A 27,471-nucleotide genomic window follows, 5' to 3' on the forward strand; every position below is an offset into this window, starting at 1 on the left:
TATTTATATTATATGAATTATTATGTACACTGTAAAATGTTTGTCAAATTAACAGTAATTATCCAGTAATTGCTGTATTTTTTTTACCACAGTAAAATTACTGGCAGACGATTTTATATATAAATCTAGGGAATGAAACAGTAAATTGTGTGTTTATTGTTTTAATGCAACTCACAAAGTATTATAGCCTACATAAAAAACTTAATTGCGTTAATATTAACAGAAATGTCTGTAAAATTACTGGATAATGGCCAGGTAATAAACTGCCAGTAACTTTTCTGTTTTTTTATGGAATTATTATTATTTTTTTAGTGGCTTTTCATCAAAATGTTTTAGCATACAAAAATTCCAATTAGTTGTTTTATATTACTTCATACAAGCTACAATATACCCCTGAGGACAGTAATCTGACGTCATGACGGTATCAACGTGCTTCGTGTGATGCACCACTAGACGGCGCTGTTGTATCACACATTTTGTTGGTGCGTGTTCACAGCCTTTTTGAGGTGCCAGTTCGATGTTCATACATTTTATTGTTTTAATTCCACTACAGAAAACATTTGACATTCACGTTAAAGAGTGATAAAAATTAGACTACTCATTTCTTAAAACCATTTTATTGACCCATGTACAGAAAGTGCATCAGCGAGTCAGCGACCACAAAAAAGTCGATAAGATATACAAATGCACATAACCCATTCATTCGCACTTTATAGTGAACATTCATTTACAAAACCACTCGCACACTAAACGCACCGCCATGTTACACAGAGTAGCTGTATATTATTAAGTAGACAACATTTAAAGGGTGCACGCATGGATTTATAAAAATGTACAAGACTCATGAATCATGACACAAACTTTTTCACCGCCAGTTATTACAGCTAAAATTCAGGGTGAAGGATGAAAATTTCACATCAAATGAGATGAACTGAAGAGGCCTCAAAAAAGAAACTCTTGTTCTACTGTCTCATACTTTCTGTTATTGTCCTGCAGCGGTAGAGACAGAGAGCATAAAGGGATCAGACTGGATGCAGGACTTTTATTAGTTTGTCATCTCACACCAAAACAGTTTCACAAAGGATCAGAGCTGCTTCGAACCAGCGAGGAGTCTTTCAGAGCATGTTTGTGTGTGTTTGCATGTAAACTCGCTTGTATTGCAGGTCACTAGTACTACAATGCTACAGGTAGAGTGTTGTGTTGTGAGTGTTTTCAGCAGTGTAATGAAGCTTTTCCCCATTGCATCCTGGTTTGATGATGTATGAAAGATGTGGTTGCTTCCTCTTCATCACTGTCTGATTCGGTACTTGAGATATCACATTCCTCTTCCTCATCCTCATCTTCTTCCTCCTCAGTTACTTCTTCTGCTGACTGAAGCTCCTGAAAGACCTAGAATTAACCAATGTAATCTGCTGTGATAAACAGATTTGTTCAGATTCTTTCCATTTATCTAGTTAGAGTGATTTAAATGGAATATTTTGCATCTTTGAAATTAAATAAAAAAGATACCAAGGATCTGAAATGAATCGTCTTCATTTAATCACATCAAATCTTTCGGAAAACCTTGTGAATTTCTTTCTTCCGTGGAACACAAAAGGAGATATTTATAGCTAAATGTCCAAGCTGCTCTTTTCCAAACAATGAACTTTAATGGTGACTACAGCTGTTGTGCTGGACTTTTTGTAAATAACAAATCAATATCAGTCTGTTCCACACATAAAGTTGTCTACAACTTCAAAAGACTTGGAATAAAGTATATGAGTCATATGGACTATCTTCATAGTGTTTTACAGTGTTTTTTTGGTTGGTTTTGGAGGTTGACAGCCCCAGTCACCACCCACTTTCATTGTAAGAAAAAATAATCACAAACATGCTTCAAAATTCAGTTATCGAACACTTAAACATTAATCTTTCTCAGTTGTAATAATTTTTATTGATTTGGTTGTCTTTCTAACCATTACAACAATTCTACTTTGTCACTTTGTTTTCTTGAATTATTTTCACAGGATTTTGTGTTGATGACGAGCCAAGGAAATTCATTGCAGATGTGAACATTCAGAAAGAAAGTAAGTCAAATGGGTTTGGGCTGACATGAATGTGAAAATTAACACAAAAATTGAAGCACAAATTGAGGCTACAACAAGACACTTACCATGGAAATAAATGGGGCCAATTTTTGAAGATTTAAAAGCAGAAATGTGAAGCTTATAATTTTATAAAAATACACATGGTAAATTACCTTAAACTGTTTTTTTTACAGTTACTATATGGTTATTGAAACTCTGAGTGTTTTAATGTTTCAGATTGGCCATATTCCCTTCTTTTAAAATTGCCTCACTGTAACCCAGATTTTGTTTTGATATGATAGATCATGAGGGTAACCATAATTTTGCCATTTTGTGTTGGTCCTGGAATAACACTGCTCCCAAAAAATCATTATCCTGGTTCACATTCTTGTGTTACGCAGCACGTTTGAGCTTCCTCAAGAACCAATGAGGTTCATTCACATGTTACGCAGCACATAATAGTTTCCAGAAGAGGTTTGTTCTCGCGCGTCAAGTAGGCTTGAGCTTCTGTTTATATGTGAACAAATGCCTAAATTAAATCTGTTCATCATAAAAAGCAAGTCTCTTCAAAAAATTTGGACTAAACTGCTCAATTCATATGGATTATGAAGATTTCTTAGATTTCATCAAAAAGATCTTCATTTGTGTTCCAAAGATGAATGAAAGTCTTACAGGTTTGGAATGACATGAAGGCGAGTAATAAATGACAGAATTTTCATTTTTGGGTAAACTAACCCTTTAACTACTTCTAAAAACAGAGCGGGAATAGTTAGGTTGGTTAGAATGTTATTTAAGCAATAACCCTCAAATCTTTCATATACTGTACTAATGTTCCGGTTTGTTCCAATCCAGGACCAACAGGCAAATTGATTGAGAAAAATGTCTAACTTCATGGCAAACTCGTGGTCATCAGTTAGGATACCTGTTTGCTGATCTTGCACATAACTTTAGTACTTTAGTTTCTTAGAAAACTTCAGAGCAGTTGTTCAGCTCTAGCTCATTGTGTTACTTTGCTGTACACTCCTGTCAGCTGTAAAAACAAGTTTTTAGTTTTCATGGAGACTCGTGCATGCTGTGACAGTTTGACAGGCGTCAACATTTTGGCAGCTTCTTTACATTATTATGTCTTGTGTTGGTTGTAGACGGTTTGTCTGACCTCTAGCGGGTTGACAGTGATGGAGAGAGAGGAGCCGTCACAGTCCGCTTGTTTCTCTGGCAGTGTGTGGGTATGGATGTCGTCTTTGTTTTGTGGTTGGTTGAGGTGGTAAACGGCCAGCAGCACCACCAGCAGGGCGGCAATACACACCACAATGACTGCAGTAGCAATGGTAGGTACAGCTGGAAAGAAAATAAATGCATCTGAATCTAAGACCCAGATTTTGTCTCCAAAGCAATGAAACCAAACCAAAACTTGGGTCTTCAGCCAACAGTTTAAATCCCTTCTGGCTAGCACACTTCCCATAATGTTATGCATTAGGTCAGTAGGCAGAGAGTAGGCAGTCTTTAGTGGCTGTTCGTACACATGAAAGCAATCTGGTCAAATGCGTTTTCGACTACCTCTGGAAGTGGTCAAAAGTGGACAAGCTCAAAACTTTTTATACCCCGTTTACGCCTGTATTTTTAGCATCATCCACTTGTGATCCAATCGACCAAAATGCATCTTAATGATTTTATTATTGATTCTTTTCATAATATAATATTTACCTTATTATGCACTCACCTAAGCTGTAGTAGTTGTTAGATTCTATGACTGTAGGATGAATAATTTGCACGTATTTGGGCGGAGCCATCACATGATTGACATGTTGCATAGCTTCCTCACTGTGAAGGATGTTGACCTTGGAGTAAGATTGATAGAGAACAACTTTAGGTCATAGATAAGAGCCGTGGCTTAGTTAGTGTGGACGTTAGATTCTCACCTGTAATGTATACTGATCGCTGGTGTAACGTCCATTGAGCTCAGAACAGGTGAGTCTGAAGGTGCGGACCGAATCGACAGCCTGGCGGTTCTGATAACGCACCTGTCTGATCACCTCTGTGTAGTGAGAAATAGAGTCTACACCTGAAACAGATGTGGAGGAAGAAAAATCTAAGGACTTTGTATTGAGAAAGACAAAAGTATGTTGAAGAATTTGTTTTTACCATATATGGACATGCCGGTGCTAGAGTTGGCGTATTCCAGGTGTTTGCCCAATAAGGTGCTGTGTTGCAGTTCAAGACTCTCTAGTCCCGCCCTTAACTCCTCCCCCAAGACCATGATGTCACAATAATCCAGATTATGCGTGATTTCCTTCAATACACCTGAAATATGATCTACACATATACAAAGCGCTTTGAGTACCCGGAAAAGCACTATATAAATGTAACTAATTATTATTATTACAGATGAAACAAGTGGGATATCTTCATGAATAATAATGAAAGGAAAACTCTCTCTCTTTCTCTACCATAATTCCCATAGTTTTCAAAAATATGATATAAAGTACATCTGGACTACATATATGATGCTTTTTTTGGTCCAAATTTTTATTTCTGGGTGAATTATTGTAGTATCTTTTTACAAAATGAACCTATTCTGAATTTTTATAGCATTTAATATCTCGCTTATGCTTCTGTATGCAAATGACTCTATAATGATTGGCTCACCATTATGTATCAGTGTAATTCATGCACAATGCTGAATGCTGAATAGGTATTGATAAGTTAATGTTGCAAGTCATATGTTAGTATGCTCATTATATTTTGAAGCTTAATTTTCATAAATGTACACCAATCAAAAGTTTGGGGTTGGTAAGATTTCTTTAATGTTTTTGAAAGAAAGTTTCAGCATCATTACTCCAGTTTTTTTAGTTTCACATGATCCTTCTGAAATCAATCTAATATGTTGATTACTGCTCAAGAAATCAATGCTGAAAACAGTTGTGCTCCTTTATATTTTTGTGGAAACTGTGATACATTTTTCAGGATTCTTTTATTAGGATTAGTTTACTTCAGAATTCAATTTTCCTGATAATTTACTCACCCCCATGTCATCCAAGATGTCCATGCCTTTCTTTCTTCAGTCGAAAAGAAATTATTCCAGGATTTTTCTCCATAGTGGACTTCAGTAGGGTTCAATGGGTTGAAGGTCCAAATTGCAGTTTTCAATGTTTAAAGTTTCAAAGGGCTCGTCATGAGCCCAGACGAGAGTCTTATCTAGCGAAAAAAATAAAATTTATATAAAATTTATATACTTTTTAACCACAAATTTTCATCTTGCACTGCTCTGTGATGCGCCATGTATTACATAATCACCTTAGAAAGGTCACGCGTGGCAAAGGTGGCAATACTGTGGTAGGGCGAAAAACACCATCTTATTTTCTCCTTCAACTTCAAAATCATCTGACATCGTTGTTTTACCTTTTTTTTTTTTAGTCTTTGCACGTTTGCTTTGTAAACACTTGCTCTGTACTTTCGCCTACATCACGCTTGACCTTTCCAACATGATTACATAATGCGTGGCACATCACAGAGCAGTGCAAGATGAGCATTTGTGGTTAAAAGTATATACAATTTTTATTTATTTAATTTTTTTTAGAAAATGACAGCTCGTTTTGCTAGATAAGACCCTATTTCTTTGTCTGGGATCATGTAGAGCTCTTTGAAGTTTTCCTCAAAAACCTTAATTTATTTTCGACTGAAGAAAGAAAGACATGAACATCTTGGATGACATGGGGGTGAGTAAATTATCAGGAAATTTTAATTCTGAAGTGAACTATTCCTTTAACAGAAAGTAAAAAAAAAAATATTTTGCAACATTACAATGTTTGTTTATACTGCCAATTTTAGTCATTGTAATGCATTCTTGTTGAATAAAAGAGTTAATTTCATAAAAAAAAATCTTAGTGTATCTCTACATACTAGTGCTTAAAACTTTACTTGGAAAGAGCAAGAAAAATGTAGTATGGAAAACACATAAGCCCTAAGGGTAATGGAGGAAGAGGCGTTTCAGATTTAGAAAAGCATCCTCATGAAAAACTAATTTCTTGTGTTCATAGTGAGGAAGGTGCAGTGAGCATCTGTCTTTTATGATTTATTAACATGTTTTTTGCATTTACTGTTGTTCTGTTGTTTGTCACCAAAACAGCATGACACCTGTGCCGTTTGTCAGTGAATAATGTGCTCTGTGCTGCGTTTGGGGGTTTTGTTTGTAGGTCGTTTTTTGTTGCAGAAATAGTTCACCCAAAAAGGAAAAACTGTCATCATTTACTCACCCTCATGCCACTGACTTTCTTTCTTTTGTGCAACACCTAAAGTAAAGTTTAGCAGAATGTTTGGCTGCTGCTCTTTGTCACATCTGGTCAAGCTTCAAAAATGATGATAAATCACCGTAAATTCGTGAGGTACTTTCATTTGATGAAAATTTTGCCCTAACAAATCTCATTCTGGTATATAAAATATGGTGGATCAAGATTTGTTTTAAGCAGGACAATATGTAAATATGAGGTTTGTAACAACATGAGGGTGAGTAAAAGGTTTTTCAGAACTTTCTCATTAGGAGGAGAGAGGCGATTCTAGAAACAATTTTTCTCTGTACCTGTGTTTGTAGGTTCATCACTTTTTGTAACTGTGCTGATGATATGCAAATCTCTGAACAGGCATAGGCCTAGGGCAAGGTCGGAGGCGGGGATGGTCAGGTGCTCCGCCCCAGTGATCTTGATGCGTGGTTCACTGGGCTGTATTACCATGACAACTGCCTCAATATCAGGGACAGAAATACACACATCTTCTCCGAAACACCTGCAGAGATCAGAAACACAACAAAACAACCTTGCATATTTCACACTCAGGGTCCAAAATTAATGCACCAAATGCAATAGCCAAGTTTGGAATTTGGAAACATTACTATTTTTAAAGTCCCCCTGAAATCAAAATTTAAGTTTTTTAGCTTTTAGTTTGAATATGTTAGCCTTAATGTTATGAATAAGCTGGTGTGTTCCAAAACAATGACAAAATTCACATTTAGCAGATATAAGCATTCAAAATGTAGTCTCTCACTTCCGCTAAAATGGATCACAAGCTTTCCTGACATCAATGCAGACTTCAACTTCTCATCAATCTTCTGTCCAATCAAATGCCCTCTAGAATCTGAAGTCCCGCCCCCTCCTACACTATCAACAGACAGTGAAGCTGCGGCTGAAATCGGTTATTTTTTTCACAGATTTACTAGTTTCTACATGGTGAATGGTACATAGTGCACTATATAGAGGATAGGGGAATATTCAGACAGTGTAAATATGCTTTCCATTGACGCGAATGAAGTCTGTTAGTGTCTCGTGAACTGCCGCTGCAGCTCTATAGATAGATAGATAGTACACGCTGCAAAATATCTTTTCATGACAAGTAAGAAATATTTTGAGCTGGTAAATTTTTCTCTGTTCACTTGATGTTGGCAGATGTGGCATGAAGTTAATTTTGGATCCTGCACACACTCATTCAGAGGTGAAGACATATAAATAATACGAAGCATTAGACAGTGATTTGTTGAGTGTAAACATATGACTTGGAGCCGTTCCCAACTCATTACGGAGACTGCGGTAGCCGATAACTTAAAACAAAGAGAAAACCTACGCCTGGAGTGAATTAATAACACTTCAGCTTTCTTGAATCGTGCCGTAATTGGACTTAATAAGCTTAAAAGCAAAACACAAACTGTGTTCACTAGAATTAATTTACAACTCTAGTGATTCCACTGCCGTGAAGCAGCTGAACGACAGGAAGTAGGACGTTCCGCCCTCTCTAATTAAAGATGTTGTTTTTAATCCTGACGCAAACAAACACTCACATTCATCAAGACAGGAAATGAATGGAGGAAACCATCTGTGACTGAAGGTTTAGAAACACTGAGGCTTGAAAAGTTTAATCCACAATTCATTGTGAAACAGCAGTTTGCTAAAAGATACAGTAGGTTTAAACTATAATGTGATTACTTATTCTTTTAGAATATCTGACTACTGAATGATAACTAAACAAACTAGTTATATTGATGCATGCTACATGGCATCTTTAGCCCTATTTGGATGTTAATTATTTCTCAGGGTGATGTGTGTAGGACATTTGCATGGATTTTACATGATGAAATTCATGCATTCAAATGGCAATTGATTAATTAATAAAAAATAATAAAGATAATTGTGACTTTTTATTTTGCAGTTCTGTCTTTTCGCTCGCAATTGTGAGTTGTAAAATCAGAATTACGAGATATAAATATACAACTGCGAGTTATAGTCAGAATTGCAAAATATAAACTTACAATTGCATGTTATTAAAGTCAGAATTGCAAGATATAAATTCACAATTGCAAGTTATAAAGTCAGCATTGCGAAATATAAACTTACAACTGCGAGTTATAGACAGAATTGCGAGATATAAACTTACAATTGCATGTTATAAAGTCAGAATTGCGAGATATAAACTTACAATTGCGTGTTATAAAGTCAGAATTGCGAGATATAAACTTACAATTGCGTGTTATAAAGTCAGCATTGCGAGATATAAACTTACAATTGCGTGTTATAAAGTCAGAATTGCGAGATATAAACTTACAATTGCGTGTTATAAAGTCAGCATTGCGAGATATAAAAGTACAATTGCATGTTATAAAGTCAGAATTGCGAGATATAAACTTACAATTGCGTGTTATAAAGTCAGCATTGCGAGATATAAACTTACAATTGCATGTTATAAAGTCAGAATTGCGAGATATAAACTTACAATTGCGTGTTATAAAGTCAGCATTGCGAGATATAAACTTACAATTGCATGTTATTGTCATGAATCCTGTCAAGTTCCGGACTACAGTTCCCATCATCCTCTTTGCCAGTCATCATCAGCCACATACACCTGCAGCACATTACATGGACTATAAAACACTCACACACACACCACCTTGTTGCTAGGTCTTGTTTTCCCAAGTGTTGCATTTCCAAGCGTTATTTCCTGTCTGCCTGTCCTGTGTTACCGTTCCTGCCTGTCTCCTGTTTGTTGACCCGTTGCTGCCTGTCCTGACCATTGCCTGCACCCTGACTACGATTCTGCCTGTTCCTTGTTGTTCCCGTTTACTCCCGTTTGACCCTGCCCGTATGACTACGCTCACTGTAAATAAAGCTTTGCATTTGGATCCCTACCTGAGTCCCGCCTTCGTAACAGAAGACCTAGCCATCCTCAGATCCAGCAGCTTGGTGAGTGTTCCAGTCTCCGCTATCATGAATCCGTCTGCTCAATTAATGTGTCTCCGTCAAGGAGAGAGAACCATTGAGGAGTATGTCATGGACTTTATAGAACTGGCACCGTTAACTTGTTTTAATAAGGTGTGCCTCATGATATTCTTCCGCGGTGGACTATCTGACCTGCTCAGTTCCGTCATGCCATTGCATCAGCCTGAGGGGTCGTTGGAGCAATATATTGTCCTCGCATTGCAGCTGAGTGGCTCTAGTTTTACCGTGGGTATCGCGGAGGAACACGAAACCACGTTGCATCACATAATGGCTGCCGCTAAAGAGGACATTCACAAGATGGCGTCTACAACAACAACAACGCCAGTTCATACCCCCGCTGATCGCCCAGAGCAACGTCACGCCTTCGCTGATCGCCCAGAGCAACGTCACGCCTTCGCTGATCGCCCAGAGCAACGTCACGCCTTCGCTGATCGCCCAGAGCAAAGTCACGTCGCCGCTGATCGCCCAGAGTCACGTCAGGTCTCTAGATCAGTCCGGGAGCGGAGAGGGTTGCGTTCCAGTGTGACCGATCCACCGTTGATTTCAGTCCGAGCAGCTGGCATCCCCAAGTCTCCGTCGGCCGCTTCGCTCTCAAGCCCGGTGACCACTTCGCTCTCCGCACTCAAGTCTCCGCCGGCCACTTCACTCTCAAGCCCGGTGGCCGCTTCGCTCTCAAGCCCGGTGGCCGCTTCGCTCTCAAACCTGGTGGCCGCTTCACACTCAAGCCAGCCGGCCGCTTCGCACTCAAGCCCGCCGGCCGCTTCGCTCTCAAGCCAGCCGGCCGCTTCGCTCTCAAGCCAGCCGGCCGCTTCGCTCTCAAGCCAGCCGGTTTCAACGCTCTCAAGCTCGCCGGTTTCAACGCTCTCAAGCTCGCCGGTTTCAACGCTCTCAAGCTCGCCGGTTTCTATGGACTCTTGTTCGCCGATTGCAGTGGACTTAAGCACCCTGGACGCGATGGACGAAATGGCTGCTTTGCCAGTGCCCACGGGCAAGATGGCCGACCCTGCGGTGCTCAAGGATGCAGGGGTTGTTCCAGCCATTGAGTCCGCTCCAGCCAGTGAGTCCGCTCCAGAGCCCACTCTCCTTGTTAGTCCTGCAATGGCCAAAAGGGCTGTTTTCACTTTTTATGTTCTGGCTGTCCTACGTGCGTGGAGGATGCACTCGAGCGCAATTGACTTTGCAATTGACAAATGCCAGCCCGAGCTCGCTGCCGTCCCAGAGCAGTACGAGCCCGCTGCCGTCCCAGAGCTGCCCGCTCTCCCTGTTACAGACACGGAGGTCGTCACCGAGCTGCCCGCTCTCCCTAATACGTCTGCCCTGCTGCCGGCGCCACCCGAACTCCTTGCCCACGAGCCCGTTACGGACCCCGCTGAAATCCCCAAGAACTTTTTTGGGGGGGGCAGTATACCTGAGGGTGGGGAGCTTGTGGGTGGGGACCTTGCCTGGACACTGCCGTTTTCAGACTTTGAACTACTAGGGCCATTTATGGACTCATTGTTGCGGCTGCCCAAGCCGCCTAACCTGCCGTGGCTGCCCAAGCCACCCGACCTGCCGTGGCTGCCCAGGCCATCTGACCCGCCGTGGCTGCCCGAAGCTCCTGACCCGCCATGGCCGCCCGTGGCAACTGACCCGCCGTGGCCGCCCGTGGCACCTGACCCGCCGTGGCCGCCCGTGGCACCTGACCCGCCGTGGCCGCCCGTGGCACCTGACCCGCCGAGGCCGCCGGCCCACTATGGCTGCCTGAGTTCCTGGACCTGCCCTGGAGACCTCCGTACCCGCCTGCACATCCAGTATCTCCTGCCTGTAGGTCTCCAGGGCACCCACCCCCCCTCCCCAGTTGTGCCATCTACGGCGCGAGGACGCGCCTTCCGGGAGGGGGACATTCTGTCATGAATCCTGTCAAGTTCCGGACTACAGTTCCCATCATCCTCTTTGCCAGTCATCATCAGCCACATACACCTGCAGCACATTACATGGACTATAAAACACTCACACACACACCACCTTGTTGCTAGGTCTTGTTTTCCCAAGTGTTGCATTTCCAAGCGTTATTTCCTGTCTGCCTGTCCTTTGTTACCGTTCCTGCCTGTCTCCTGTTTGTTGACCCGTTGCTGCCTGTCCTGACCATTGCCTGCACCCTGACTACGATTCTGCCTGTTCCTTGTTGTTCCCGTTTACTCCCGTTTGACCCTGCCTGTATGACTACGCTCACTGTAAATAAAGCTTTGCATTTGGATCCCTACCTGAGTCCCGCCTTCGTAACAGTTATAAAGTCATAATTGCGAGATATAAACTTACAATTGCATGTTATAAAGTCAGAATTGCGAGATATAAACTTACAATTGCGTGTTATAAAGTCAGAATTGCGAGATATAAACTTACAATTGCGTGTTATAAAGTCAGCATTGCGAGATATAAACTTACAATTGCGTGTTATAAAGTCAGCATTGCGAGATATAAACTTACAATTGCATGTTATAAAGTCAGAATTGCGAGATATAAACTTACAATTGCATGTTATAAAGTCAGAATTGCGAGATATAAACTTACAATTGCATGTTATAAAGTCAGAATTGCGAGATATAAACTTACAATTGCGTGTTATAAAGTCAGCATTGCGAGATATAAACTTACAATTGCATGTTATAAAGTCAGCATTGCGAGATATAAACTTACAATTGCATGTTATAAAGTCAGAATTGCGAGATATAAACTTACAATTGCATGTTATAAAGTCAGAATTGCGAGATATAAACTTACAATTGCGTGTTATAAAGTCAGCATTGCGAGATATAAACTTACAATTGCGTGTTATAAAGTCAGAATTGCGAGATATAAAATTACAATTGCGTGTTATAAAGTCAGCATTGCGAGATATAAACGTACAATTGCATGTTATAAAGTCAGAATTGCGAGATATAAACTTACAATTGCATGTTATAAAGTCAGCATTGCGAGATATAAACTTACAATTGCATGTTATAAAGTCAGCATTGCGAGATATAAACTTACAATTGCATGTTATAAAGTCAGAATTGCGAGATATAAACTTACAATTGCGTGTTATAAAGTCAGCATTGCGAGATATAAACTTACAATTGCGTGTTATAAAGTCAGCATTGCGAGATATAAACTTACAATTGCGTGTTATAAAGTCAGAATTGCGAGATATAAACTTACAATTGCGTGTTATAAAGTCAGAATTGCGAGATATAAACTTACAATTGCGTGTTATAAAGTCAGCATTGCGAGATATAAACTTACAATTGCGTGTTATAAAGTCAAAATTGCGAGATATAAACTTACAATTGCGTGTTATAAAGTCAGCATTGCGAGATATAAACTTACAATTGCATGTTATAAAGTCAGCATTGCGAGATATAAACTTACAATTGCGTGTTATAAAGTCAGAATTGCGAGATATAAACTTACAATTGCGTGTTATAAAGTCAGCATTGCGAGATACAAACTTACAATTGCATGTTATAAAGTCAGAATTGCGAGATATAAACTTACAATTGAGTTATAAATTCAGAATTGCGAGATATAAACTTACAATTGCGTGTTATAAAGTCAGCATTGCGAGATATAAACTTACAATTGCATGTTATAAAGTCAGAATTGCGAGATATAAACTTACAATTGAGTTATAAATTCAGAATTGCGAGATATAAACTTACAATTGCATGTTATAAAGTCAGCATTGCGAGATATTCATGAGCTGTTTGAACTGAGGTGCTATAGTGATCTGTCACAACACATTAAAGAGCCACAAAACAGTATTTATTGTTTAAATTTCTTTAAAAAATGCCAAAATTTGAGACTTTGTTTCATGTCAAAAGTAACCTACCCTGTCTTGTCTGTCGATGCGTTGTCAGTGTCTTCTATGCTCCACAATGTATTTTTCACTGCGTGAGAACATGATCTGTGGCGAGAGACCGGCATAGCTTGTCGTAATTAAAGGGGGCGGGTCTTTGCGAACGGTCAATTGTAAATTTATATCTCGCGATTGTGAGATAAAAAGTCGCAATTATCTTTTCTTTTTTTTTAATTCCATGGCAGAAATAAGCTTCCATATATAGTTTCTCTTTTCCATAATTACTTTTCATGCCAAGTTGGTTTAATTCAGAGTCTTATAATTTGCTGTGCTATGTTGGTCACCTTAGTTAATTTTTTTGAAAAAATGAATGGTGTAAATTACATCTACAAACACAACACATGGTCGTGTCTTAATATAAGTCTGTCATCTGCATGGTAATGAGAGAAGCAAGCGTACAATTATATGTCTTACTCATAGTAATGTAATACTTATATAATTGCCTTTATTGTGTGTGTTTTAGCGTTGTATATGTGTGTGTGTTTTCTCATGCTAATTCCCTGTGGATCTTGCCAAAAGAACTCCGCCCACTGCCTGTCTCAAACCTCAGAGGGTCGGGTCATAATCCTCTAGGGGCTTATGCATATTCATGCACAGTTTTAAATAATCACAGGGTGCCAGTGGTTGTGCTTGTTCTCCAAAAAACAAATCTCTCTGTCATTCTCTTTCCATTTCCCTGTCTGTACATAAAAACCTAAGCGTGGAATATGAATTTTACAAGAACTGGAAAAGTGAAAAGGTTACAAGAAGAGTTAGTATCGCTCATATGCAGGGTTAGGGATTTGAACTAGACAGTAAGCAAGCAGCAATCTTTCAGAAAATGTACAAATCTTGTTACAAGTACTGTATTAATTTTTCCTACAAATGTTACAAAACAGCTGCTGCTTATTGTTTTTCACAGTATGATACAGTTTTAATAACTTTTCCAGCCCTGAACCGAGGCACAGATTAAAATTAAGCTCTTGTATGACTCCGGGATGAGAATCACAACTGTGTAACATGGAATAAATGGTTTGATCATTCATAATGCCATATTTCAGAGCTAACATTCTAGTATTCTAGTTCAAAGATGAAATCTCATGAATATTTATGATCTTACTGCACTGCTGTTGAGATCCGGAGGTGACGCGCTCCCATAATGGGAAACTGCCGAGAGTTGATGTAGGAAACTTTCCTCAATGCGCCGTTCATCTGCTCCAGATCCTCGCCCTCCATCACCACCAGAGATTGAGCGGGATTCAAATGAAACTGGGAGAAATAGACACACAAAAACATGCATTTAAAGTGTGTGCTTTGTGCAAAATTCTGGATCAAAGAAATAGGCTGTGAATCTGAATTGAATTGTTCACATTCTGCCCTGAATTGGAATTTGAATTAGAAAGAATGAATGGATGAGGAATTTACTGATTTCAAAGAAATTCAGTACAGGAACTGTAACAAGTGTTGCAACAGACATAACTATTTCATAATGCATATTTATTTTGAATGCGTTCTGAAAATGATTTCTAGTTATGTCCTGCTCTATATCATTTCATTGGCTAAATATGGTTCTTGTGTATGTAGTGTAAAACATGCTCACACAGTAATGTCTGATTTGTAAGTCAGTTCTTTTCAGTGAATCGGTCAAATGAATAATTATTTTAACTGTGTCAAGGAAAAGTCTGGAAATTCATTGTTCAAAATATGTGGGAACCCTGCAAAAATGTTTAACTACATTCCTCCTGTTATTGACTACACTCCCCCTGGGGTTTAGAGAAACTGAATCCTTTTTCGCACCATTTTCAGACTCTTTGAGAAAAGTGGTAATGTGCAATTTTTTTTTTTTTTTTGTTACCTTGGATGCATGTACATTATTGTAGGAGACCTTTAAAATAGCATAACAGGGGCACTTTGATTTCAAATTCTGCGTCCTGTTTGGCACGGCAAGAATTGAACTGGAATTTTAAAGGCATTATCAAATTTGGCTCTGAATGAAGCACAATCCTGCTTTGAGCTTATAGTTTGATCAGACCACCTGAGTGAAGGAACACCTGTCGTCTGTCTCTCACTAACACACTCTCTCTCTCTGTGTGTCTGTAAAACCTGCTTTCATTTGCTCCTCAAATCTTCCCTACAGCTTCTTGAACACAAAAGAACAGAACTGAGGAAAGCAAAGCGGAAAATGTGTGTGCAGAAATATCTCTCCTTAAGTCCTGTCTCCTGGCTTTTTTCGTCTCTTTCTCACTCTTCCTTCAAAATACTGAGTTTCTACTCTTATGGTTTCATGATAGACTATGGTAATCTTGTTTTCTATATTAAAGCAAATAGACATACAGTACATTGAGGCTATGTTATTTTTCCAGCATGTGCATACCTTGAAATCAAATCTGTGACCTTGAATTACTAGTAAAGGCAAAAATTTTTATTCGCACTGCGCACTGGCTTCAAGCGCTGCTCATTAAATCAGATTCATAATGTTGAGTTTGTAGAGTCTGTTTTAGTTAGCGTTGTGTGTTTGAAACCTTTATCCTCGGTCCGAGGCTGTCTAGTGAAGTGATGTCCAGCCCTTCTTTGCAGGCCTGTAGGCAGGAGATGATCGTCTGGCTTTCAATCTTCCCCGGTCGTATCATCAGTCCAGACAAACTGCCTCGGAAATACTGTGTAAACTTTGCTTTAGAGACCTCGCCACCTGCAAGCGCAAACATAAATATAGACATGCTAACCTGATAATAACCTCCTAAACTTATGTTATTTCAATGCTTCTTGCATATAATTTAGTTTTTCATGACCATTCTTTACCCTCTGTCTGACAAATAGAATTAAATGCTCTGTTTTTGCTACTTTAAATGAATTAATACTCAACAAGGATGCAAAATTGATCAAAAGTGACAGTAAAGACATTTGTAATATTACAAAAGATTTCTATTTCAGAGAATCCGGAAAGTAATGTATTGTGGTTTCCACAAAAATATGAAGCACACAACTGTTTTCAACATTGATGATAATTAGAAATGTTTCTTGAGCAGCAAATCAGCATATTAGAATGATTTCTGAAGGATCATGTGACACTGGAGACTGAAGTAATGATGCTGAAAAATAGGAATAAATCAAAATATATTCAAATAGAAAACAGTGATTATAAATTGTTATAATATTTCACAATATTATATTTTTGTGTGCATAAGAGACTTCAAAAACATAAAAAAATTATACCGATCCAAATATTTTGAAGAGTGGTGTATGTAAATGAGCTTATGGTTGTCAGTAAAGTGATGGTTTCTGATTGGCCCATTTTTGCTGCCTAATTTCCATAAATGGTCATAGTGGACTGGGGAGGAAGTTTGACTGAATGAATGTTAGCGTACAGCTTTATTTTCATATTATACTGTATTTAACTGTTTTATTAAAAAAAAAAAAAAAAAAAAAAAAAATCATGTCCAAAAGGCACGTCTGAATTAAATTTAAACATATTATTCCATTTGTAGTAAGAAATAGGTGTTGTAGTCATTAAATATTCACTCTGTTATGTCCAAAGCTCTTTTTATTTGTTCTAGATCATTAGATGTAATGATGCCTTGGAAGCCTTTGGTTACTTTTGGAGGAGCCATCAAACAGAAACTCAGCCTGTTAAGTTATTGACGGATTGGGCAGCTGCCTTCAATTCCACATGCAGTCATGGACACACAGATCCACTTTATTCATCACACATGCATGTATAAAATAAATTTTGGCTTCAGTCAAGCTAGAGGTCTTCAGAAGCTGCATTGAAACGAAGCAATCATATGATTAAACCTACATTCACTGCTGAAGTTAGAGATAATGAGCAATTACCTGCACCTATCTGCTCTGTATGAGATGAGTTTGTGTGTAATGAAGCCTCTCTGAGTGTGTTTGTGATCAGGTGACAGTGAGATGAGATTCTGAGCCTCAGGCGATGGCATACTGATGTGTATCAGGCCGGTTTGTGTGTGTGTGGGTTTACATGGATATGGTTTATGGAGAAAATTGTCTCAGCATCTTTGGTTGAGACTTGAGGTTCAGCCTTGCTTTGATTCTCAAACAAACAGATCAATGTGTTACACATTTCAGGAGAAGAATGAAATAGAGGTCTGCACTGTTATTAAGCCTGAACCTGACCCGTCTGGTATTGTCAAGGTTTAATATGGAACCTGCCTGCATGCTTTTTTCTGAAGAGTGCTTTTATGGTGTTTTTTTTTTTTTTTTAATTTTATTTTTTTGTGATCAAGAGCAGCATAAACAAATTTAGCATTTTCATTAATGCACATAAATGGTACGGTCAATTTTAATATTATTTATATACTATTGTAGTATTTATTCAAATTTTGAATTAACAATGTTTTTTCCAATTTTAATTGTATTTTAATTTTTTGTAATTTTACATGCTTTTGTCATTTTTATTTATTTATATATAAAATAAAAATGTGTGTGTGTATATATTATATATATATATATATATATATATATATATATATATATATATATATATATATAAACACACACACACACACACATGAATTTACCTTGGCATAGTTGAATAACAAGAGTTCAGTTACATGGAAATGACATACACGGAGTCTCAAACACCATTGCTTCCTCCTTCTTATATAAATCTCATTTGTTTAAAAGACCTCAGAAGAACAGGCGAATCTCAACATAACACTGATTGTTACATTACTGTTGGGATCATTAATATGTATGACCCAATATTTGCATATAACAGCTCATGTTCAAGGCATTAGACAAGGGCAGCCAGTATTAACGTCTGGATCTGTGCACAACTGAATCATCAGACTAGGTAAGCAAGCAAGAACAACAGCGAAAAATGGCAGATGGAGGAATAATAACTGACATGATCCATGATATCATGTTATTTGTAGTGATATTTGTAAATTGTCTTTCTAAATGTTTTGTTAGCATGTTACTAATATACTGTTAAATGTGGTTAAAGTTATCATTGTTTCTTACTGTATTCACGGAGACAAGAGTCGTCACTATTTTCATTATTAAACACTTTTAGTCTGTATAATTCATAAACACAACTTCATTCTTTATAAATCTCTCCAACAGTGTGTAATGTTAGCTTTAGCCACGGAGCATAGCCTCAAACTCATTCAGAATCAAATGTAAACATCCAAATAAATACTATACATAAGCGATTAGACATGCTGCATGACGAACACTTTGTAAAGATCCATTTTGAGGGTTATATTAGCTGTGTGAACTGTGTTTATGCACTGTTTAAGGCAAGCGTGAGCTCCGGGGGCGGGGAGCACAATATTTAAAGGGGCCGCAGCCTGAATCGGTGCATATTTAATGCTGCCCCAAAATAGGTAGTTAAAAAAAATTATAAAAAAAAATCTATGGGGTATTTTGAGCTTAAACTTCACAGACATATTCAGGGGACACCTTAGACTTATATTACATCTTGTAAAAAAAAACGTTCGATGGCACCTTTAAGTTTAAGTTGTTAAAGTTGAGATTTTCATTTAATATGTACACTTTATTTTAGCTTTGTTTCGTTTAACAACAACGATTTTAATATCGATACATATCAAAATATCTATATTTTTGACAATAATAGTATCTACTATAATCTATGTATACAAAGCATTGTACAGCTGAACCAAAATCATGACCACTGAAACAATCTCTGAGAAACCATTATACCCCTCAAGCTCTCAAAATCTTAAAAGAGCAAATGTCCAGTCAGCTCTCACATCGCTTTTCCTTTGATTTCCTTCCACATGCACAAGTAATTTTTTATGATCTGTCTTTCTCATATTGCTTTCATTATGAAACAAAGACACAGAAAAGAGAGGATGGGCAGGTTAAGAGGTCAACTCTGTTTTTTGGAGCTGTTTTTTTGTTTGTTTGAGTTAGAAGCTATGTTCTGAAAGCAGTTTTCAAAAGCAAAAGAAAGTAAGTTTGTTTAGTAGAAGAATTATTCATTGTGGATTTGCATGCTGCGAGAATTTATATTTCTATGTTGAATTTAATGATCTCTAGAGCATGTTTTGAAGAATAACCCAGACTTTTCAAAGTCACATGCACATCGACCACACCCACAAAACATGCCAGCCATGCCCACATTCCATTCCTCTGACCTTGCCAGCAGGCTCCTACAGTCAGCTGCACGTCAATCTGAGAGGAGTGGATGGGCCAGTCATCTGTTACCAAGTAAGGGTCGTAGGTCACGCCGTCCACATATAGAGTCACCACGGGGAAGTCGACGCTGATGACGTAATAATGCCACTCCTTGTCACAGATCTGAGAGAAAGAGACAAAAAATTTCACAATATCAGCATGATTTTTGTAAAGAAAAGCACATACGGGCAGCCTAGGGAGATTTCCACATATCTTTTGTTTTTTATTTTTGCTTCAGAGTCAAGAAAATTGAAACAATGACTCTGTTAGTTTATGTAACTTGACTGCAGAATGCCACAACAAATTATTTTTCACTAAGCTTATTGGAATGCTTTCTGGTATTCATATCTCAACTTAAAACCTACTTGTTTACCAAATACTATCAGTCATAACATGTTCTTTAGACACTCTCCTAATCCTATATTACCAGCTGTAATTCTCTCTGAGTATTTTTGTTCTATGTATTTATGTTGTAACTTATTGTCTCTGTCCTCTATCCACTATCCTCTTTCTGTTGTTGCTTAACACTGTAATGTATCTCTGTTTTCTGTATTACAAAATTGTACCATGATATGCAACTGCAATCATCTCTATCTCTGGACTGGGCAAATGTCTATTGTCCACTTAACTGATCATAATAACATATTATTATTATGTCAACTCACCTGTGTGTGTGTGTATATATATGTATATATGTATATATATATATATATATATATATATATATATATATATATATATATATATATATATATATATATATATATATATATATCAAAGCAGCTTCACAGTAATAAACAGGAAAATAACAGAATCAATGATGCATTCAAATTCAAATTCAAATTCTGCTGTAAAGCAGCTATAACAAGACAAAAGTGTCATTATTCAGCTCGAGACTGTTCAAAGTTGGTTCATTTCAGTCAATAGCTGTGTAAAGTTAAAGGGTAAGTTTACCCAAAAATGAAAAAATTGTCATTTATTACTCGCCCTCATGTCGTTCTACACCCCTAAGACCTTTGTTCATCTTCATCTTCGTTCATCTAACACAAATTAAGTTATTTTTGATGAAATCTGATGGCTCAGTGAGGCCTGCATAGACAGCAATGGTACTTCCTCTCTCAAGATCCATAAAGGTACTAAAAACATATTTAAAACAGTTCATGTGACTACAATGGTTCAACCTTAATATTATAAAGCGCTAAGAATACTTTTTGTGCACCAAAAAAACAAAATAACAACTTTTTAACAATATCTATTGATGGCCAATTTCAAATACTGCTTTGGAGCGTTACAAATCTTTTGTGTCGAATAAGTGATTCGGATTGTGTATCAAACCACCAAACTGCTGAAATCACGTGACTTTGGTGCTCCGATTCACTGATTCAATTCGTAAAGCTCTGAAGCTTCAAGAAGCAGTGTTTTGAAATCAGCCCATCGCTAGATATTGTTAAAAAGTCATTATTTTGTTTTTTTTGGCACACAAAAATATTCTTGTTGCTTTATAATATTAATGTTGAGCCACTGTACTCACATGAACTGATTTAAATATGTTTTTATTACCTTTATGGATCTTGAGAGAGGAAGTACCATTGCTAGGCCTCACTGAGCCATCGGATTTCATCAAAAATATCTTAATTTTTTGTTCTGGAGAGGGTCAGTAATAATTGACACTTTTTTTCATTTTTGGGTGAATTAACCCTTTAATCGTCAATTATGAAACAAGTTCAATTCAGTTATAAAGCATCACTGCAGAAGACAATTGTGTTGTTATTCAGCTCATTTGCATATAATTTGCATTATATTTCAGTCAAAACAAGGTATTTAAGAAGGCAGAATAGTTTTTCGCCTCCTGTTCAGACCAGATATTGTGTGTGGAGTGCTCTTATGATGACTTAATATACTGTCTAGGTAGGCAGCTGGCTAGTTATTATAACATCTCCTCTGATTAGGCTTCTCTTTTCTCATCCCTTGCATTTCTTTTCTGTCTAAATCTGTTCTTTCTTTTATAATTGTCTTTTATAACATTCTCCAGTTCTTCCTTAATAATCCCACCGATGCTCATCACGAGAAAGAAAAGCGAGGAAGGTGTAGAGGTGGGTGGAACTGGTGAAGGTAGTCCAGGAGAGATTGATGACATTAGTGTGTAAAGAGACTCTGACAAGCCGTGAAGGAATGAGGGTCCAAACTCAAAGAAAACCATTGGCCTCTGTAAGAAAAGTCTGAGGCAGAGATAACTAGATCTTCTGAAGAAAATGTGAGTGGTCTTTGCCCATGCAAAACATGTGGCATGATGCTAAAAGGGTTGTGGGTGGTTGCCAGGGTGTTGCTATGCGGTTGCTAAGATGTTCTTTGTGGTTGCTAGGGTGTTTTGGCCCAAGTTAAAAGATCTCTAGTTAAATGATTCGTTCACTTTAAAATTAAAAATTAGCCCAAGCTTTATTCACCCTCAAGCCAGGTGTATATGACTTTCTTCTTTCTGATGAACGCACTCAGAGTTATATTAATAAATATCCTGGCGCATCCGAGCTTTATAATGGCAGTGAACGGGAAACGAGTGTGAAGCTCAAGAAAGTGTCTCCATCTATTATAAACGTACTCCAGGGGGCCTTCTGAAGTGAAGCGATGCATTTGTGTAAGAAAAATATCCATATTTAACATGTTATAAAGTAAAATATCTAGCTTCCGCCAGACCGCTTCTGTATTGATGTGGTCCTGTTCAGGATCACAACTTGACTTGTGTAAAATGTAAACAAGCTTTTTGTTTTTGCACTGTACACATACTGTGAATTCTTTTTATGTAATGTTTTTCATGGGTGCTTTAGTGTGCGTAAATTTATGAATTTTATGGACTATATGGGATATTAGGTGCCCTTTTTCACCCTTAAATCTCATGGTTTACATGGCTTATTTTTAATGGTTTAGTTGTAGTTAACAATATCAAAACACTATCCCTATCTATGATCAGTAGTAGTAAATTAATGGTAAACCTTGACTTAGCAAATAGGCTACATTTAATGCCTCTGAAATGCTTCATTAGCTGCATCTCATTTTGAAGGCTGCATCCTTCAGAGGTCGCATTTGAAGGCTGCATACCTCATTAAGGCGGGCTCATTTAAGAAAAGTAACCATTAGATTGCAGAGTAAGAAAGAAATTACAGTATTTTACACTTCACAAGGAACAAGTTAATTTACTTAAAGTTATCCTTGATGACACATGCAGCCTTCAGAGGTGACCACTGGAGGACGCAGCCTTCAAAATGAAACGTATATTGTCATCATTAATTTGCTTTGTTTTTGTGCTCTAGCACAGTGATGAGGGGATATCTGTCTCTATTTGGCCCATTTGGACCGCTGCCACTCATAAGCACATGGTAGCAGACGGTTTCTGCTCGCTCTGTCACACACAGTGTGTGTTTGTGTATTTGTGTGTCTGGCAGGCGGTCGGGGTCATAGAGTCTAGTGGAACTGATTGTTACACCCTCACTCGAAACGGCTGTGAGAAACCATCAGACACTTCTCTTCTTCACTACATCTTCCTCCTGCACCTGAAATCTCACCATCCGTCTTCCTTTTCTCACTTCTTCTCACTGTCTCACTCTCTACTACCAAATTGAAGCTTCCCTCCAGTCCTCATTTTTCCTTTCCCACGATGCACCATTCCCGCTACAGCTCCCCTGTTTCAGAGTCAGATCTGCAGAGAAAGGACTTGCAAGATCATATAAAAAGAGCTGGATGTCACAATGTCAAAAAATATATCCAGGTCACATTTTAATAAATATATATATTAGAGATGCACTGATACTAAATTTCAACACCAATACTCCACCAATTTACAGGTGCTGGTCATATAATTAGAATATCATGAAAAAATGAAACTTTCATTTATACTAGATTCTCTACATGTAAAGTAAAACATTTCAAAAGGTTTATTTTATTTTATTTGTTGATTAGAGCATACAGCTAATGAAAGTCCAAAATCCAGTATCTCAAAATATTAGAATATTTACATTTGAGTTTCATTAAATGACCATCCCTACAGTATAAATTCTGGGTATCTCTTGTTCTTTGAAACCACACTAATGGGGAAGACTGCTGACTTTGCAATGGTCCAGGAGACAATCATTGACACCCTCCACAAAGCCCTGATGCCTGATGAAGATCTTACGATCGAAACGTTGCTAATAAAGTGTCTTTCTTATTGTTTTGCAAGTTGATAGTGTGCGGGATTCATTTTTTTGTTTTTTCATATTTTGACTTTATTAGTCTTCTTTCCTACGCACCTATCTATCACCTACAGGTGTGCGACGCTAATCATTCATTGCCTGACAAATGATAAAATGGATGAAGAAAACAACACCCTAGTAACTACGTGAAAAATATGGATTTCTCGGTTTTAATCGATTCTCCTTTTTACGAACCGATATCGATTCTTAAATCCCAAGAATCGATTAGTCTAGTCTGTTTTCAGTTAATGAATGAGCAGAATATGTAGCGCTTCCCATCCAATAATTTGCAATAATCTTTGTGCTTTGTTACTTTTGATATGAAGCAAAGTCTCAGATTTCAGATGACGTCCATCTTATTATGAGATTAAAAAAATAAATACCGTTTTGGCGCTGTTTAATGTGGCGTGACAGATCGCTTTAGCGCCTCAGTTAAAGAGAAGCGGCAGCACGAGCGCATGTGATCATCCTCTCCTCCGCTCATATAATACCAGTTACAGCGTGAAATAAACATGCATGAACATCTGAAGGTATGTTAAAATATACAGTACAACTTACTGAAATCCGTATCATGTCTCGTGTAATAGCTCAATCAGTGCTTTAACCGCGGAAAGACGTCAATAAAATAGCTTGTAAACAATGTCACGTAACGTCACATTTACCTCAGAAAAACGTATTCAATGACCATAAACTCATTTGTCAGCTAGAAAAATGAACTCTAGAAAGCAGCATTCTGATAAATATAGCTATGCACTGTCACATATTCATTATAATGTTATTCAATATTTAATGCATGTTTGAATAAATCAGTTATGACAGCCTCGATTTAAATGTTTATTTTTTAAAAAAACAAATTGGAGTTGAGAGATTTTTTTTTTCCTCTAGAAAATTTGCCTGTAACTGAAATTCTACCTCCAAAATAATCGATATCGAATCAAAATCGTAATCAAATCGAAAGCATATATGAATAGTAATTGAATCGAATCGTGAAAATTGTGTCAATACCCAACCCTACTAGCGACCATACAGAAGCACGCCCTGGCAACTAAGTAAAACACCCTAGCATCTTATCTTTTTTAATTTAAATATTTAAATATAAATAAAAACAATTAATTATTATAAATGAAAGGAAATATGACAAGATACTCAATAATAATAATAATAATAATAAAATAAAATAAAAATTTAAATATTACAATAATAATATAAATATAAATTATTTGTGCATTACTGTAAAGAGAATTATGAAATATGAAAAAAAAAATGATGTACAAAAACAGGCTTAATTTTTTTATGCAAAATATGTTCTTGACAGGCATCATGAGATTCAGCCAGAGCGAGTGTGTGTGTTTTTTTTTTTTAATCGATTTCTTCTCTCTGTGAACATAGGTCATCTCTCTGTGTTCTTATTATGAATAAATTGATTTATTTTCATTAAATTTCACTTTTATACTCTCTTTGTATTCATCTTGTATTCCATTCAGTGTTTTCCAACCTCTCTTCTCTTTCTGTGGTTCTCTCTGTGTCTCTGGGCAGACATTGATTTTCTGCAGGGATATGTGTGTGTGAATGTGAGAATCTGTGGATGCGGCCAGCAGTAGTGGCATTCAATCCTGTAAATTGTAGTTTTACATCTAGCACACATTTAATGTGGTTTACGATTTTATATATACAGTACAGAAAACCAGTAGGTTCCGCAAATTCCTCCATGCTAGGACGAGCGCACAGCGTGACCACAGGATCTCTTCAGAGCAGAGCACCTTACTGTGATATTTTCTCTGTGTGTGTTCGGTAAATGCACAGCGCTCAATCGATAGAGGTGCTAAAAGACTTATAGCCGCACTAAGCCACTAAGTCCACTTAATAGTAAGGCAATTTATCAAAAAGAGAGTGAGCGAGAGGTAGAAAGAGACAGGTAGAGAGAAAGCTTTTTTTTTTCAATTGCTCAAAAGCTGTAAGTACACTGGGCTACTGCAGTGCTATTGTGTATCTCACATCTGTGTGAATCGTCTGTTTGTCTTCTTTCTATCCATTTTGCCCCTATTTCAGCAACCGTCTATTACCTATTTACCAGTCTCTGAGATGGTGCAATTTCAGAGTTTTTTCTCTCACGTTTAGTTTTTCAAACATGACAAACTGTCTCTGAACAGTTAAGAGACAAAAGCCATCTCAACACGTGCCTTACAGCTGTTGTCAAGGGTGAGTGCCGTATAAAGAACAGAAACTTACTGTACATTAAATCTTTAGTGCTTATTTCAGGTATCTGAAATACCTGGTAACAATGGGTCTCATTTGCTAATTTCTGCATTTGAAATACATACAGATATCATGATTTAGAAAGTTTCAATTACATGTATTCCAAGTTTACTATAAGACCATGGGTACAATGTAAAAATATTTTTTTTACTTTTAAAGGTGCCCTAGAACATTTTTTTTACAAGATGTAATATAAGTCTAAGGTGTCTCCTGAATGTGTCTGTGAAGTTTCAGCTCAAAATACCCCATAGATTTTTTTTTAATTAATTTTTTTAACTGCCTATTTTGGGGCATCATTAGAAATGCGCCGATTCAGGCTGCGCCCCTTTAATTGCTCATGCTTCCCGTCCCCAAGCTCTCGACTATAATACAGTGCATAAACAAAGTTCACACAGCTAATATAACTCTCAAAATGGATCTTTACAAAGTGCATGCATGTGTCGGATCATGTGAGTATAGTATTTATTTGGATGTTTACATTTGATTCTGAATGAGTTTGAGGCTATGCTCCGTGGCTAAAGCTAACATTACACACTGTTGGAGAGATTTATAAAGAATGAAGTTGTGTTTATGAATTATACAGACTGAAGTGACTGCAAAAGCTGAATTATCAATGACCCGGTCAGCTTTATACCATGAGCATATAGGGAAATTTACATCCCACTCAAATTGATGTTTTTGTTCTAAAAGAAAAGGTTAATTTCACCCATTACGTCATCCACTGGTCCAGTGTCAAAAATAGTTGTTTTAACCCTTAGGGAATTTTATTAAATGTCAGCAAACATTAATTCTGAAAAACATCAATTCTGCAGTACTTGGCAGGCGTCCAATGTCTAACCAAAAACGTGTCAGCGTGACCTGTCACACTGGAACACTTGAACAATTGAACATCACAAGCATACTCTTAAATATAAAAGAAGAATGACCATAAGGGTACAATAACAAATAAATACTTGAAAATGTGATAAGAATTAATATATAAAGTAGGAGTACATGAATAAATGAAAGCAAAAGTAAAACTGATAAATCATAAGCCATAAATGATTAAAATAAATATTAATAAAAAGGCATGAATATGAATATTGACCATTTCGGATCCACCAAGTACATTAGCAACATGCAATTCACAAATATCACTAAAAATATCATGTTATCATGGATCATATCAGTTATTATTGCTCCATCTGCCAGTTTCCACTATTGCTTGCTTACCTAGTCTGATGATTCATCTGTGCACATCCAGATGTTCTGCCCTTGTCTAATGCCTTGAACATGAGCTGGCATATGCAAATATTGGGGGTGTACATATTAATGATCCCGATTGTTACGTAACAGTCGGTGTTATGTTGAGATTCGCCTGTTCTTTGGAGGTCTTTTAAACAAATGATATTTATATAAGAAGAAGGAAACAATGGTGTTTGAGACTCACTGTATGTCATTTCCATGTACTGAACTCTTGTTATTTGACTATGCCAAGGTAAATTCAATTTTACATTCTATGGCACCTTTAAATCAAGAAACATTCACCATGAAATCAAATTGGACAATTCTTATTTTTTATGGAATATTGCAGTATTTATTATTGGATTTATTCATGCATATCATCACTTTTTTAACTTCAAGTGCCCTTGCAATCTTTAATCGAAAAA

The 27,471-nt window shown here is 37.3% G+C and overlaps 1 protein-coding gene across 1 annotated transcript in view; it reads right to left on the bottom strand.

Annotated features, from left to right (window-relative positions):
• Window positions 1-904: 904 nt before the first annotated feature.
• clstn2b (calsyntenin 2b) overlaps window positions 905-27,471 on the bottom strand; it is an 89,615-nt gene continuing 63,048 nt past the window's right edge. Inside the window, exons 10-18 of the mRNA XM_067366437.1 lie at window positions 19,304-19,466; window positions 15,701-15,867; window positions 14,299-14,447; window positions 6,643-6,845; window positions 4,209-4,379; window positions 3,986-4,128; window positions 3,787-3,904; window positions 3,223-3,404; window positions 905-1,389 (exon numbers count right to left, since the gene is read on the bottom strand). Coding sequence (XP_067222538.1) covers window positions 1,213-1,389; window positions 3,223-3,404; window positions 3,787-3,904; window positions 3,986-4,128; window positions 4,209-4,379; window positions 6,643-6,845; window positions 14,299-14,447; window positions 15,701-15,867; window positions 19,304-19,466 — 1,473 coding nt within the window. The 3' untranslated portion in view covers window positions 905-1,212. The remainder of the gene's footprint in view (window positions 1,390-3,222; window positions 3,405-3,786; window positions 3,905-3,985; window positions 4,129-4,208; window positions 4,380-6,642; window positions 6,846-14,298; window positions 14,448-15,700; window positions 15,868-19,303; window positions 19,467-27,471) is intronic.

The sequence above is a fragment of the Chanodichthys erythropterus genome, chromosome 17, assembly GCF_024489055.1.
Source record: "Chanodichthys erythropterus isolate Z2021 chromosome 17, ASM2448905v1, whole genome shotgun sequence".
NCBI classification, from domain to species: Eukaryota; Metazoa; Chordata; class Actinopteri; order Cypriniformes; family Xenocyprididae; genus Chanodichthys; species Chanodichthys erythropterus.